Source organism: Carcharodon carcharias, chromosome 23 (assembly GCF_017639515.1).
Source record: "Carcharodon carcharias isolate sCarCar2 chromosome 23, sCarCar2.pri, whole genome shotgun sequence".
NCBI lineage: Eukaryota > Metazoa > Chordata > Chondrichthyes > Lamniformes > Lamnidae > Carcharodon > Carcharodon carcharias.
In genome coordinates, this window is record NC_054489.1 from 23,049,518 (window position 1) to 23,066,660 (window position 17,143).

At 42.1% G+C, this 17,143-nt stretch overlaps 1 protein-coding gene across 1 annotated transcript in view; it reads right to left on the reverse strand.

Moving 5' to 3' along the window:
• Positions 1-17,143, reverse strand: part of mpp2b (membrane palmitoylated protein 2b) — a 524,997-nt gene that overhangs the window by 354,651 nt on the left and 153,203 nt on the right. The window contains exon 2 of the mRNA XM_041173430.1: positions 15,451-15,564. Coding sequence (XP_041029364.1) covers positions 15,451-15,481 — 31 coding nt within the window. The 5' untranslated portion in view covers positions 15,482-15,564. The remainder of the gene's footprint in view (positions 1-15,450; positions 15,565-17,143) is intronic.

Genomic DNA, 17,143 nt, shown 5'->3' on the forward strand with positions numbered 1-17,143 from the left:
TTTCCTTCCATCTTCTAGCCCACATCGCCTGTCAATAAAAAGCAGCAGCTGCCCCCTTAGCTTCATTCCAGGTGCCTAAACCCTGCACCAATTAGTGAACTTTGTAAATTGGACAGAGAGTACTGTACATTGACTGGAGGTTCATGAATTATCCTTAGTAGAGAGGAGCTCACTTTTCCATTATCTGGCTTAGGATGAATGACTGAAACCCAATCCTTCATCCGAAACTACAAAAACAGAAGCATTTGGCTCCTTTGTTCTGATAAGATCCATGATGACTTAGGGGGAATTTTAACCCCACCTGCAACAAGTGCGGGTTTGGGTCAGGTGGGATGTTGACATGTTAAAAAGATTAATCCTGACACCAACTGCTCACCTCCAGTTTTAAAAGTGAGGAAGGGGATTAGGGTTGCCAATTGCGATTAAATGTATTCCTGGAGGTTTCATTACATGATATGTCCCATGCTCCAGCCATTATTCGGCCAAAATATCCAACCTTTTTACGTGCTGTCTTCCTACGCCAATTGGAAAGCAAAAAAACTCATTACCCAGTTCGATGATGCTTACTGTTAGCCAAGCAGTTTCTTTTTCCCATTTTCAATATTTTTATATGTCTGGTAAAGAGAAATATTCAAAGAAAATGACAAAAAAAACCTTTTTTAATGTCCCAGTGATTTTTCTCCAGGATTGTACACAGCAGTGTTCTGGAGATTGATCTTCAATTCCTGGAGACTCCAGGCCAATCCTGGAGGGTTGGTAACCCTGGTTGGGAATCAATGCACTTCCAGGAAGAATGTTTGCAATTTAAATATTATAATGAGGTTTCATGTCTCATATTTGACCACCATTTTAAATCTAGCTCTGGCTCTGTATGGCCGGGTTTTCAGGGTCTTTGAAAATCCTGAGGCTAAAGGGAGGCGAAGACTTCTGGATCCAGGAGGCAAGTGGATTGAGTTTACCAGCCTTATCAACAGCTAACCCAACAATCAGATCACCACTGCCCCCACCGACCCCCAACACGCCACCCCTAAGAGCAGGCCTCAGATCTCCCCCAATATCCTCTCTTTTTCTCCCGTCGCTGGTTTTTCCAATCCTGCTTTCCCACCACTCTATTCCCTGGCTGCAACCTGGTGGTTGAAGACCCACCCTTCCCGAGAGTCATCAAGCCTTTCAACCTACCTGGCAACAGCCAGGAAACACAAACATGAAATTCTCTCATCAGCTCCTGCTTCTAAATTCAACAGAATCCAAAGAAAACCCATTTTTCCAGAATTCCTGACCTCATAGCTCCCTCCAAATTCATATCCATCCCTGAATATAGCATTTATTATACCAAGAAAGATCCCATGTCTATTCCAATTTATTTTGTGAAACGTTACTGTTTTTGATGTGTGCAAGTAATGAAGATTGGATATGCAAATCAGCACTCAGGATGGGTGAGAATAATTATTCCAGTTTCTATATTTGAATTGAAAAGAACACTCAGTTTTCACATCAGTTTGTGTTAATGCAGCATAAGTACACTGGAATCCTTGAGAGCATTATTTTTCAGCTCATTAAATATCAAACTTTCAAAGGCAAGCAGCTTTTTGGTGAGTCCAACAACTGAATGGCACTTATACAGAGGGGTCCTCCACAGACTGCAACAAGATTTTATTTTAATCTTCTCACAGCAGAGCCATACTGTTTATTTGCCAATGCTAGATGGAGACTACAGGAAGGCAAAAAAAAAATCCACTTTGTACATTCTCAACAAGACTGGCAAAGGAAGATTTCTATTTCAAGCAGTTGATGAGATCAAGGAGATCCTATACAGGCCCAGTGAATTGGGTAGCTGCAGGGCTTCAGAGAAACCTGTAACTGAACCACTAAAATTACCTAAGCATACTGCCCATTGACATCAACGCAAAGCAATTTTCAACATGGGAAGTCATTAAAGCAGTGATGAATCTGATATCCAAGTGTCCCAGAGACAAAGTTGTAAGGCCAGCCCTGCCCTCAATTCTTTAAAGGATTTAATTCCTTGCAATGTACAAAATGCATTCAGTGCACAGTTTGACCTATTCTTGGATGGTGCTGCATATAATTTAAGGCTTTACACAAAGTATTTCCATTTACCAATGCTCGGAAATTTTTAATAGTGTCAGTGCCCAACACATCTCTTATGGAGGATGTGAATAGTTCCATCAATGTTGAATTCTCTGCTTGACTGCATTAGAGAAAAGTTTCATAAAAGCCCCAATGCCAATTTGTAAAATGAACCAGATTAGGAAAATATTTTGACTTGCATACAATGCAATTGCATAATTGTAGCTATTGTACCTGGAAATCTGCACACTGAAACAGGGACATATAAGGTGACAAAATAGTCAGCTTAGTGTTAGAATTTGGATTTTGTCACAACATAAAAGTAGATCATTTGAAGATGGGACTTAAGAGTTGAGTGTCCAAGTAGGCTATTAAAAATTGCACATAAATAGTATGATCTTGTTTAGTTTTATACACTCAGGAAATGCCACAGTGTCAATTTGGTGCTACCACATGGTTGTAATTCATCTCTGGATCTGTACTGATGAGTAATCAACAAGATAATGGTCAGAAATTATTTTGTGTGTCAAAGCCAGCAAATATAACGATATTTCACTGAGTTTGGAGCATAAGGAGTCCCATGGAATTTAGTGGGGACAAAATGCTGATATTTTCCTGCTAGTAAAATGCAGCAATTTAGAATTACCTGCTAACTGAACTATGACATAAACCCCCAATTCAACAGCTTTTATTTAAAGTGATGTAGGATGATACGAAACATTGCACTGCTCTTAGCATTTAGTACAAATTTAACACATTCAACCAACATGGCTATCATTCCTACATCATTACAGCAGTGACTAAACTTCAAAAGTACTTCATTGGGTTGTAAAGCACTTTGTCACACCATGGGGTTGTGAAAGATGCTATATAAATGGAGGTCCTTCCAGAAGTGTGTCTTCAACCTTGGTGTCACAGCATACAACAGCAGCAGAATTCACCCCTACATTTCCACCTCTCAAAGAGCTTTATAACATAAAACAACTGGGTGGAAGCTGGAGAGGTTGAAGGGTTGGGGGGGGGTGTGGCAGCAGTTGAGTAGTGGGATGATGGGGGAGAGACCACGTAGCATGTCAAGCTCATTCCTTTCACATACTTTGTACAGTTTGCTCTGCTGTAATTTATTTAATCTTACAGAAGGGATTCCTCAAGTTTCTTCTCAAAGGTAATAGAGCAAATGTCCAAAATATCTATCCAGCTTGGTCATAAACAAAGACCTTGAGCAACTTCAAAGTTTGAATATTCACATGATAGAGCCAAACTGTAAATGGTATATGAAAGCATAATCCATAATGTTTTAACATACTGCCTTCTAGGCATTAACATAATTGCCATCTTTTGTGATATATTGTTCAACCCAATTTTCCAACTCGCTGAAAACATCCTTTGAAATGAGAAAACATTAATACAGCATTAATACGAACATTAAAAAATGATGAATTATCCTTTGATATGCCATTGTACAGTTTACTTCAATCAATCCAAAGTTATTAAAATTTAACATTGCACAAGGACTCTACAAATACCCATTACAGTGCATGTGTGAGATCAGTTACTTCCCATAGCCCTAGTAGCTTGGCAGCAATTGTACAGCACACAGTATTTGATTGTCTTTCTCTATATTTACCCTTTACACACAAAATGCCATGCCGAGTCCAATAATTGCTCTTTTTGTAAAATGAATTATTCTGTTGTCTCATCTCCAATCTCATGTGAGGCTGTGTGATTTGTACTCATGTCCTCTGAAATAGTAAATTGCTTATATCTGTGGTATCCCTGCCTCTCTCAATAAACAAGGATATCCATTTTTTGAAAGGGAAAAGGCAAGAAAGTTGTTCATTTAGTATCACTTTCTGCCTGCAATTGATAATATTGTTTTTACAAATTACACTGTGGTACTTGTAAAACCTGTGCAAGTGTGTGCAATGCCAATTAGAATTAGGATGTCAAAGAGGAAGTCTTTTTTTTGGTTGTTCATTGTTAATAAATATGATCACAAGATGAAAATAACAAGAACTGTGCACCAATATCATCAAAGGAGGGAACTCAGGGGTTCAACTGCACATAAGCAGTTCCTTTGGACAATATTTCCTATACATACAAGTTTTTCTTTCCTCCTAATTCAACATATAACATATATCCAAATTTAACCCACTAGATCACATAATGACAATTTAATACCTCTGAGAGGATTCCATGACATTAACCTACTTGCTTTCCTGATTTTGAAACACAACTAGTCGGCCCAGGTAGGATGGGCCAAATGGTCACTTTCAGTGTTGTATGATTCTATGAAGTGACGTTAACTAAAGTTGCCTTGTCAGTTGACCACAAATCATTAAACAAGTTGTTTCTCTATGCATCGTATGCACTGTCTGCCATTCCATGCTATGCAGATACATTGAAAAATTAGATAATAGAGCTACCATAGCTGTCTTCACAGAGTTATTTGTCATTTAAATTTAAAAGTAATTCTTTCAGCAAGAGCACATTGCATGAAGAGATTAAATCCATTCACAGATTCAATGGTAATCTTGTTCCACTGCTGGTGGATTGTTTTTCTTTTGGTCAACAAAGTATCTAACATTTAGTAGTGTTTGTAAAAATTCCCTTTTTTTAAAATTCATTTACAGGCTGTAGGCATCATTGGCTAGGTCAGCATTTATTGCCCATCCCGAATTGCCCTAGAGAAGGTGGTGGTGACCTGTCTTCTTACATAGTTGCAGTCCCTGTGTTGTAGGTACACCCACAGTCATCTTAGCGGTGGAGTTCCAGGATTTTGACCCAGCAACAGTGAAGGAATGACAATATATTTCCACGTCAGGATGGTGAGAGCTTGGAGGGTAACCTGGAGGTGGTGGTGTTCTCATGTGTCTACTGCTCTTGTCCTTCTAGATGGTTGTGCGCTTGGCTGGTGCTGCCTAAGGAGCCTTGGTAAGTTTCTGCAATGCATCTTGTGGATGGTACACACTGCTGCCACTGCTCATCGGTGGTGGAGGGAGTGAATGTTTGTGGAGCGGGTGCCAATCAAGCGGGCTGATTTATCCTGGATGCTGTCAAGCTTCTTGAGTGTTGTTGGAGCTGCACTCATCCAGGCAAGTGGAGAGTATCCATCACACTCCTGACTTGTGCCTTGCAGATGGACAGGCTTTGGGAGTCAGGAGGTGAGTTACTTGCTGCAGGATTCCTAGCCTCTCACCTGCTCTTTTAGACACAGAATTTATATGGCTAGTCCAGTTCAACTTCTGGTCAATGATAACACCCAGGATGTTGATGGTGGGGGATTCAGCGATGGTAATGCCATTGAATGTCAAGAGGTGATGGTGAGATTCTCTCTTGTTAGAGATGACCATTGCCTGGCACTTATGTGGCGTGAATGTTATCTGCCACTTGTCAGCCAAAGCCTGGATATTATCCAGGTTTTGCTCCATTTGGACATGGACTGCTTCAGTATCTGAAGAGTCATGAATGGTGCTGAATATTATGCAATCATCAGCAAACATCCCCAATTCTGACCTTATGATGGAAGGAAGGTCATTGATCAAGCAGCTGAAGATGTTTCTGCTCTGAGCAAGTTTAATATCATCTGCACCTGACCTTTGGTACGCTGATTAACAAACTTTTGTAACATTTCTGTTTACAATACCTTAGTACCATTGTTAATTCATTGAAACAGGATAATCTAAACAAAATAATCTAAACAGAAATTTGGCAGGAATGCATTACCCAATATACTAAAATTGGCCACAAAGAGAAAAGATGCAGAAATCCATTCAACCCATCTAGCTCAGGCTTACAAATCTATGACAGCATTTATATTCCCCATGAATAACTACAAAGTCTTATCACGACAGTGAAGCATTTTAAGACATTCCAAGGTCATAAAAGGAGATACATAAATGCATCCTCTTTCTTCTACACATAGGCCACTTCTCTTTCACCACCTTTCCAAGTTTTTTCTCAGAGCTCACTCCCTTTACAGCTCAGCCCTGTGGCCATTCTCTGCATTGCTTGTAAAATTCACTGATGTCTCAGCAAGCAGAACCAAACACGACAAACAAAGTATTAGCATAATATTCTCAGACATAAATTTTATTGATTTCTGGTTATACTGGTTCTAGATATTTTAGGATATCATTAATAATGCCTTTCTAATTGTACCTGAACACTTCCTATTTGGAATTTTAAGATGGCTGGGTCAGATCCCCCACAAATTACAAACCCGGTCTGGATCTGACAAGTTATGATGCGAACGAAAATCATCATGTTTATGTTTTGCTCTCTAAAGTATGAATGGAGTAAGAAGTACTTTGTGCAAGGTTTGAAATTAATTAAATTCCCAGGGAATAGTTATACTTTAGATAAAAGTATTTTGTTGATTTATAGGCCAGAATTTTCTGGCTCACGTGCGGGTGGTGGAGCCCGCACATCAGGGCGTAAAATGACGCGCGTTGATGTCGCGCGAGCGTGCCGACATCAGCGCGCGCCATCGTGATATTTCGGTGGGTGGGCGTGCTCAGTTCGCCCACCATTAATTGAAGGGCTTGTTAAGCCCCTTAACTTGCCAATTGTGTACGATTTTGAAGGGCCCGTGCGAACTTGGTGTCGGCGCATGGGCCCAACAGGAAGGTGGGTAGGAGATTATTTAAGAAAACTTTAGCAATGTCAGGATATGTGGACTCAGAGGGGTTGTTCATGTTTTCGACAAAGTTATAATTGATGAAAGTATTTAAAAGTTACCTGTGTGATTGTTAGCAGTTCTCATCCATTTCCATGAGCTTCTTGTGTACTTTGAAACCAGTCTGCAGACAGTAATCTTTCTCAGGCCTGCAGCTTTCTGGAGGCCTCCATTTAGCCTGGGGATATGGGTTCTGACCTCTCCACTGGAGGCAGCTCCCCTGAGGAGGAAGGGAGGGATAGAATAAGGAAGAGGCCAGGAGTGGACAATCCCTCCAGAGGAGCCACCTTTGGAAGGCCAGGTGCAGGCACAAGGGGTGCAGGGCCAAGAGGTTGTCCAAGGTGCAAGGGTCTGCAGAAGACGCCACTATCCTGCTGCCACAGTATACAGGCAGCAAAGCAGCTACCTCAGTATGACTGAGGTGCATTGCCGAAGGAGGTCCCGACTCGCAAGGGAAACAGTCAACCATATCTGTCAGATGATTGGCCCTGACATCTCTCCTAACTGTGTGGGTGGACACCCCATGCCAGCGACTCTGAAGCTCACAGTTGCCCTCCACTTCTATGCCTCTGGCTCCGTCCAGGGCTCGGTGGGTGATCTTTGCGGTGTCTCCCAATCAGCTGTCCATACTTGTGTCAAGCAGGTTACAGACGCTCTGTTCAGATGGGCATTGACCTTCGTCCACTTCTGCTGCAACCTGGCAAGTCAGACACAGTGAGCCAGAGGCTTCGCAGCTATTGCTGGCTTCCCCCGTGTCCAGGGTGCAATAGACTGTACACATGTGGCCATCAAGGTGCCAGCAGGTGAGCCCGGTGCCTTCGTCAACAGGAAGGGCTTCCATTCCATGAACGTGCAGATAGTGTGTGATCACAAGCTGCAGATTCTACAAGTCTGTGCAAGGTACCCAGGCAGCTCCCACGTTGCCTACATCCTCAGACACTCCCAGGTGCCGGGTCTCTTCAGTGCTCCAGCCCGGCTGGATGGATGGCTGCTGGGTGACAAGGTCTATCCCCTCAGAAGGTGGCTCATGACGCCTCTCCACCATCTAAGAACAAAAGCTGAGCAGCGCTACAATAGGAGCCACGGCACCACAAGGGCTATGGTGGAGAGAGCCATCGGTCTTCCCAAGATGCGCTTCTGATGCCTGGACCGCTCAGGGGGCACACTCCAGTACCCCCCAGATCCTTTCTCTCTGATGACAGTAGTCTGCTGCGCCCTGCACCATCTTGCGCCGGAAAGGGGGGATGCAGTTGACAATGAAGACCTTGACGCCCTGGATGAGGCTGCACATGATGAATCCAGCAGTGCCTCACAGGATGAGGAAGGACAGGGTGATGATGAGGGGCAGAACGATGACCTGCATTTACACCAAGGAGGCAGGGACACCCATGATAATTTAATCTAAATAACCTTCAGCTAGCTCCATACACATGGGTCAGCAGGAACAGCATTGCCTGGCACTTTCCAGCCTTCCGAACTTAACATTGACTTCAACAACTTCAGACCATGAACCCTCTCCTCCATCCTCACCCCTTTTTGATCCCCTTTTTTCAATGTTTAAAATTTTTATATATATTTTTTCCCACCTATTTTTATTGTTATTTTTTAAATTTATTTCCATTTTGTTCATTGTTCTAACCCCACCTCTTAGCCTATTTCGATCTTTTCTCCCCCCCCACCCCCACTAGGGCCATCTGTCATTTGCTCTTTCTGCTTTCTAATCTTAATGTCACCATTAGCACCTCCTTTAGCCAATATCACCACCATCAACACCCCTTCGACCTTTTGTTATGACATCTTTTACAATCTCTCCTTTGCCTCCACCTATCACTGGCCTTCTATCCAGCTTCACCTGTCCCAACCCCCTTAAACAGTATATATTTCACCACATTTTTACTTCTCTTTAGTTCTGAAGAAGAGTCATACAGACTCGAAATGTTAACTCAGTCTTTCTCTTCACAGATGCTGTCAGACCTGCTGAGTTTTTCCAGACCTTATTGTTTCAGATTCCCAGCATCCACAGTATTTTGCCTTTATGAAAGAAGTAATCCCCTTCTCTCTGACCTACCATCACTACAGGGGCTTTTAGCTATCTCAGCTTCATAATCTGGACTTTTGTACCTAAACCTGCCTTGTTACTTCTCTCTCCATTTTCAAATTCCCCTTAAATCCTCACTGCTCCATCATGCATTCAGATCACCTCCCTTAATTCTGTGTGGTCTTCAGGGAGAAGAGGTTGCTTGGCTTTGCAAACTACCATAGCAGGATGCGGGAGGGAGACAATCTCCAGTCAATTGGATAGATCCCACAATCCCATTGTCATCTAAGGATTCTGGGAGATTAGCCCTGGTATGGCCAGAGGGAAAGAATAATCAGGACAAGTTTTACTGCTGCTGAAGGATTTGGGGAACACTCCAAAATCTAAGGGAAGTGCCTGGAGACAATCATTTGCAGTTACTACTTGGTGAAAGGGGGAAATATAAACCCACTAGAAACTGGGAGCAACAGTGGACTGTTTGTTATGAGGACTGTAATTCCATGAAGAATGTGAAGTTTCATAAGTATAAAAAAGGGATTTTTCCTTTCCATTGTTTAAAGTATAAGCTGCCTACAAAAATAGTGTTTTATCAAAGTGCTTCAGTCATTTGTTGCAGTAAAAGTTTTAAAACTGAAATCTTGTCATGCCATTCTTTCAGATAGTAGCTGGAAGTTTGAATCTCTTTTCGAATGTTATTGCTCTCTACGGGGATCATAGCACCACTTCTCACAGCTGTTTTTTCTGCTCTGTTATACCAAGTTACACTAAGTTACCATCAGAAGCTCTATGTTTTCACACAGAGGAAAATACACCCCCAAATTTTGTGGAGGAAAGAAAGAATAAGGTTGGATTTGGCCATATCTCATCCCAACACATTGCAAAATGCTTCACATGCAACAAATTACCTTTTGAATTATAGTCACTCATTATGTAGGCAAACCTGACAATCGATAGTGTACAAGGGCTCATAAATAGTAAATGAGATGAATGAATTGTATAGTTTTTTGTTGGCATTAGTTGTGGGAAGGGAAACATATTTAAAGGCTACATTCCTTATGGAGAAAAGTATAATTTATGAAGCTTTTTAAAAAATGTATAATATAACTGAACAAATTGTAACAATGCTGTATCATGTCACTGTGAAAATAGCACAAAAGTCTTTCTGCTCATCCCCCTCTCAAACAAAAATAGGATGTGTCATAAGTTCAGTGATGCTTTAGTGTATTGCTTCTATTCAAGGAAATAAGGTAGATTTAATTCATTTATTCCAGACAATTCCCAAGTTAGTTTCACTAAGTTCCAAATTTACAATTCACCATAATTCAGTAAGTACCAAAAACCAGATTTGTTCCATTGCTTTCTACATTTAAACACATGTCAAGTTTTATTAATGTCTTGGTGAGCTGCGCTATTACATTAATTTTACATAAATTTCTTGCATTTCAAATACAAACTAATGTAAACTGAGAGGATGATTGATCATCGTGGCCCAAAGCCTTTATTCCCAAGATGTTTGGACAACTCCAGACCAAGATTTACAAAGGAGCTTACAGCACCTACAATGCACCTAGAGTCGCCACTGATGCTGCCTAACGGGGAAAACAAAAAGAGACAACAGAGAACATTCAGAGATACAAGTTCAAGTGTTAGGCTTAGTTTAGAGTCCTACTGTTCAGCTAAACCTGAAAGAATCTGTCAGCTCAAAACCACACCTAAAATGAAAAGAAAATATATTAACAAAGAAACCCACTGCGCTATTTTATTCTGAAAATAATGCAACTGTTCTGGAGAATAAAAAAAGCAAACGGCAGGAAATACTGGGCAATTTGGCTCTTCTTTGATTGACTCCTTTAAGTGTACATGACCTCAGCTTACAGTTTGCCTTAAATCTTCACTTGCAGAAACAAATGTTAAATTGTAGTATTTGTCCTGGTAGAAAAGATGTAGAATATGTTTATGAAACAGAAGCATTAGTAGATCAACACCACATTTCGCTTTTTCTTCACACATGCAGCCCAGCAGAGCAGAGTAGCTCTAGTTATGAGAGCTTAACAATCCCATATTGTCCATCTTTGAATAAGCACTTAGTGGGGATAAGAAAATCAATTTGCTTGTAACTAATGTGCCAGCCCTGAACCTTGAAGCCATGTTTTTCCCTGATGAACATGCTACATCTAATTCAACAGTACAAGTGAAAACTAGGAGAATCACAGAATCAGAATCACAGAATCACACTGTGCAGAAGAGGCCCTTTGGCCCATCGAGTCTGCACCAACATGTGAGAAACACCTGACCTACTTACCTAATCCCATTTACCAGCACTTGGCCCATAGCCTTGAATGTTATGACATGCCAAGTGCTTATCCATGGACTTTTTAAAGGTTGTGAGGCAACCTGCCTCCACCACCCTCCCAGGCAGTGCATTCCAGACCGTCACCACCCTCTGGGTAAAAGATGTTTTCCTCACATCCCCCCTAAAACTCCTGTCCCTCACATTGAACTTATGCCCCCTTGTGACTGAACCTTCAACTAAGGGGAACAGCTGCTCCCTATCCACCCTGTCCATGCCCCTCATAATCTTGTACACCTCGATTGGGTCGCCCCTCAGTCTTCTCTGCTCCAATGAAAACAATCCAAGTCTATCAACCTCTCTTCATAACTTAAACATTTCATCCCAGGCAACATCCTGGTGAATCTCCTCTGCACCCCCTCCAATGCAATCACATCCTTCCTATAATGTGGCGACCAGAACTGCACACAGTACTTCAGCTGTGGCCTCACCAAGGTTCTATACAACTCCCTACTTTTGTAATCTATGCCTTGATTGATAAAGGCAAGTGTCCCATATGCCTTTTTCACCACCCCACTAACATGCCCTTCCGCCTTCAGAGATCTATGGACACACACGCCAAGGTCCCTTTGTTCCTCAGAACTTCCTAGTGTCATGCCGTTCATTGAATACTTCCTTGTCAAATTATTCCTTCCAAAGTGTATCACCTCACACTTTTCAGGGTTAAATTTCATCTGCCACTTATCTGCCAATTTGACCATCCCGTCTATCTCTTCCTGTAGCCCAAGACACTCAGCCTCACTGTTAACCACCGGGCCAATCTTTGTGTCAAACTTACTAATCCTACCCCCCACATAGTTGTCTATGTCAGTTATATAAATGACAAATAATAGGGGACCCTGGCTTCCAATCACTAAAGCATCCTTCTGTCATCACCTCTGCCTCCTACAACTAAGCCAATTTTGAATCCACCTTATCATATTACCGTGTATCCCATGTGCCTTTGCCTTCTTTATAAGTCTCCCATGTGGGACCTTGTCAAAGGCTTTGCTGAAATCCATATAAACTACATCACCTGCACTACCCTCATCTACACACCTGGTCACCTCTTCAAAAAATTCAACCAAATTTGTTAGGCATGATCTCTATGCTGACTATCCCTGATCAAACCTTGCCTCTCCAAGTGGAGATAGATACTCTCCTTCAGAAATTTCTCCAATAGTTTCCCTACCACTGACGTGAGACTCACTTGCCTGTAGTTCCATGGCTTATCTCTACAACCCTTCTTAAATAGCGGAACCATATTAGCTGTTCTTCAGTCCTCTGGCACCTCCCCCGTGGCCAGAGAGGAATTAAAAATTTGGGTCAGAGCCCCTGCAATCTCCTCCCTTGCCTCCCTCAGCAGTCTGGGACACAAATCATCCAGACCTGGAGATCTGTCCACTTTTAAGCCTGCCAACACCTCCAATAGTAGTTCAATGTTATTAATCCTTTCAGGTCAAGAACTCCCAGAAAATTTATTTTCCTTTTCAAGAGAATCAAACAACAAGAATAAAAAAGTGGAACCAATAAACCATTCAAGTTAAGCATAAAAATGCTGCAGTGGAGTAGGTGGCTGGTACATATACCGACCGGTTCAGATTTGTATGCAACAGGTCATGGCAAAATGACAGGCTTTACTAGAGGCTCGCCTATAGTAAATGTGACATTCATATATAACATAATGGAACATGAGAATATGAGAAGGCTATTCAGCCCCTCGAGTCTGTTCCACCTTTCAATCAGATCGTGGCAGATCTGTATCTTAATTGCATCTACCTGCCTTTGCTCCATAACCCTCAAAGCCCTGACAAAAATCTATCAGTCTAATTTTTGAGATTGAACTGGTACTGATAATCTTTGCTGCATCTGATCCAAGATGGGGGATTCATTTGCCAAAGTAGCATAAGCAATGGTGCAGCTTCTGCACTGGTCTCTGATCAGAACCAAAAAGTACATGGAAAATTGAAAAGGACAGCCAAACCCCTGAGTGGCTCAATGAGTCAATGCATTATAATAAGCTAACTAGAACCCTTAGGTTCAATCCCTTGTCTTTACCTTGTTAGCTGCTCTCAGCGTTATAACGGAGCTTTTGTACCCCCAACGCATTGGAGTACAGGGGATGACACAGAGGTAAAAGCCAAGGTATGTGATCTCTAACCAAAGAGGCTTTCTGGAAAGTGTGTATATGGATATTAGTGCGAGTGGAAATAAACCAGGCTACAAAACCTTCTTTCATGTCCATCCATGGAGGAACAGTCAGCTGGCCAAGTTGTCCAGGCACACACATGAAGAGTGGCCACCTAGGTCAAACGCTGGAGTCCCACCAGTGAAAGGAAGAAAAGGGGAAACAGGATGGACATAGGTATACAGAAATAACCAATTGAGCAACCAAATCCAACATAAGATGACTTGTTAAATAAAACCATTCCCAGTCACTAATATTTCAAACAAATTCCATGCTCAAAAAATTTTGATTAAAAAATTGACATTGATTTGAAGAGACATTTGAAGAATTTGCCTCCTGCAGCCCAGAGAGAGCACATAACACGCCTTAAAGATAAATGTTTTACATGTTTGGAGAGTGAAACCGAGAATCACCATTTTCTCAAAACATTTCAAAAATCTCTACCCAGTAGACCTCAAACAATTAAGAAAGAACTCGCGACTCCAAGGGCAGAATTTTTACACCGCCCGACACGCCGGAACATAAAATGATGTGCGAATTCGCGTGATATTTTGTTCGCTGGGCACGCATCGGAGTCGGTTGCGCGTCCACAAGCGGGATGAGGTTTCCTAAAGCTGTTGCAAATTCAATAAAAACTTTCCTTTGAAATTAAAAACATGTGACATCTCAGTAACATGAGGGGACATGTTTCATTGAATTTTTATTGCCCTTAATAATTTTTTCAAAAAGCGCTTCAATCTCCGAGGCAGCACCATGCCTCAGGGAGGTTGAAGCGCTCTTTCACACGCGTGCGTGAACTGCGTGCGAGGCCCAGCTCTCCCTCCTTTCCCCACCCGCACAGATAGCCCTCAGTGCTACCGCTCGCGATCCACGCAGGGCGGGCCTTCATTGGCCCACTCATCTGAAATCATGATGTGGAGCTGGTCATGGGCAGCGGTTGGCTACCCAACCATCCCAGCCCACTCCCACTGAGTTCGCCAAAAGAATGGAAAATCCTAGCCCAAGCCCAAATGGTATACAATGACTTTCTGTTTCTACGCTTTGAACTCAGTCAGACCTCGCTCAACTTTGCAGTTGCACAGTCACTTTTACCTTACTGCATTGTAGGAAGCAACATAAAGCCACAGTACCACACTCCACAATACAGCTCAGATTGCTGAGCAAGATCAGACTTGTCAGCTATAAATTGTTTTGCATTTAATTTATCTTTCAAATATTAAAAAGCAGTTAGTTAAGTTTAACAGCAAGGAGCAAAGAAACCTTTGTACAAATAAACTTCAAGAAAGTACTTATTAATAAATCAAAAAACTGTGTGAACACACGGCAGTCCCATATTCCTAACCATATATGTATTCATGTAAAATCTCAGGACTGCACACATGTCTGCAAACAGTAGGTGGAAAAGAAGCAAATCAAAACTAAGAGAGACGAACAGCATTTTGATCGTTAACACAAGATCAGAATCGTGTCAGAAACAAGCCTGGCTTTTTTTTCACAAAGGAACTCATCAATTCTCATCCAATGCTCTCTATCATGAACATCGAAGTTTGCAAACTAAATATTAGGGTTAATAAAAGTAGACTTCAGGTTTGCTTTGAGTTACGAGAATGCTTGGATGAAAACTTCAATCAACTCAGGGGTAATAATGTGACTTTCTGAAAAAGCGATATAGATGGGGAAGGGTTTCAAGTTAAAATGTTTAACTATGTTGGATTAGCCTTTGAAGGTTTAAAAAAATCAGAATGCATATCCAATTATTAGTAGTGGAAGTATATCTTGTGTTTAACTTAAAAAAGTACTTCCTTACCAGGAGCATTAGAAACAATATGGTTTGAATTGGTTTAACATCCCCCATTCCTCACCAAGGAACATCAGGCCAGTTCAAAAGTGCTTTTTGAAGGTAACAACGTGCATATCTAAATTATTAACCCTGGTTCATGCACAGGAATGTAATCAGACAACAAGTTAAAGCTAGGAAGAAAAATATCAAGAGTTAGGCTGCATAATCTATTGCATTCACTTTTCTGACACAGACCAAGAGTGACAGGTAATAGTACCCAAGCATTAAGCTAAAGAACCGAGGCTTTTCCAGGATAACCAGGCTGGCACACAGTTCTTTGTAAACTCACCTGTATCCGAATGAGCTGAAGCCACAGGCATTTTGATACCCGTCCTCCAAAGACAATAACAGTTGGAATGCTAGACTTCTACAGGTTATGTTTATTCTTCATGCAATCAAATATCTGTAAAAGAAAGAAGGTACAAAGTTTATGTGAGATCAAGTTGAACACAGCTGCAAAGGGACAGCCACATCTGTGCTCTAAGTTCCCGGATTCTATGAGCAAGGGGCAATATTTAGGGTTATAAAGTCATTACGGCACAGGAGAAGGCCATTCAGCCCATTGAGTTCAAGCCAGCTCTCTAGAGCAATCCAAGCCCTGCTAACTTATTTCCTGCAACAGCCAATCCAATCTCCTTTTGAAATCAACTTCCTGTTAAAGTCTCAGTAACGTTTTCTTAGGTAAGTTACCAGCTGCCACCATTTCAAAAACTGAGTTCCCAGGCTGTGAAATTCCAAGCATTCAGCTGGAAGGTGGATGCAATTCAGTGACTGCCCTTCTTCTGCCAGGATTCAGCCACGTGGATCTAGTCAAATTCCTGGGAGAAAGGGCAGCAGGTTTCCACTTGACCCTTCCATATTAGGTGGGAATTTATAAACTACATCAGGTAGCCCACCCAGTATGCTGCTCTAAAAGTCTCAGTGAGACCCTCACCAGATGACAGCTGCCATCAGCGCCATTACGACACCTATAAATCCCCCAGATAATGGTAATCGATCCAGGGGAAATTGATTTCTTATTCTGAAGAAGTATGGTTCTCTTCTGAGCTGGTGGTATTTGTACCTCTCTCCCACCTTTGGACAGTCTTGGATTAGAGTAAGCACCACTGTTATTCCCTTACAAGTAGCCCATGTTGGTCATGTACATGATCCTGCCTTGAATCTGGCATGAAGTTGGCATCCTTCATTATGGTATACACTCTGGGGTAGCTCTGCTGATAAAACAGGGTGATTATAATTTTGGTTCCTCCCTGGACTCTCACTTATAACAAACACGGTGTCATTTCTGTCAATGTAATTAAGATAACTGCGTAGTGGCTCCAAAAACCAATTACAATGAAAATCTTCGGGGCAATGAGTAAGCCAGAAGCTCTCCTCAGAAAGTTGGCTTATCTGATAATCATCTGTTTGTTTTTAAATGTTTGCACCTGAGACAAAAACTCCCTGGCCAGAATTTTTCCCTCATCGGGCAGGCTTGGCGGGAGTGGGTGGGTGTGGTTGGAAAGCCGACCGCCGCACCGCGATTTCACTGAGGCGGGCCTTACCCTGCGTGGATCGCAAGCAGCAGCGCTCGGTGCTACCTGTGCGAGCTGGGGGTGGGGAGGGAGAACAGGCCTGGTGTGCAGCTTGCACGGAGCTACCTCAGGGAGATTGAAGCACTTTTGCAAAAAATTAATAAAGACAGTAAAAATGTATAAAAAACATGTCCCCCCCATGAAATGCGACATGTTTTTAATTCCAAAACAAAGTTTTGATTCAATGTTTATTTGCTTTAGGAAACGTCATCCTGCTTGTGGATGAGGGTTCCTAAAAGATGGCAAGGCCGCTTGTGGCCCTCGCGCCTCCCGCCAACCATAAGGTTGGACAGGCAGCGTAAATTTGATTTTAATTAGCCTGCTAATGACCTTAATAGGCCCTTTAATTATCGGCAGGCACGCAGCCGACTCCAGCGTGTGCCCGCCGAACAAAATATCGCATGTCAT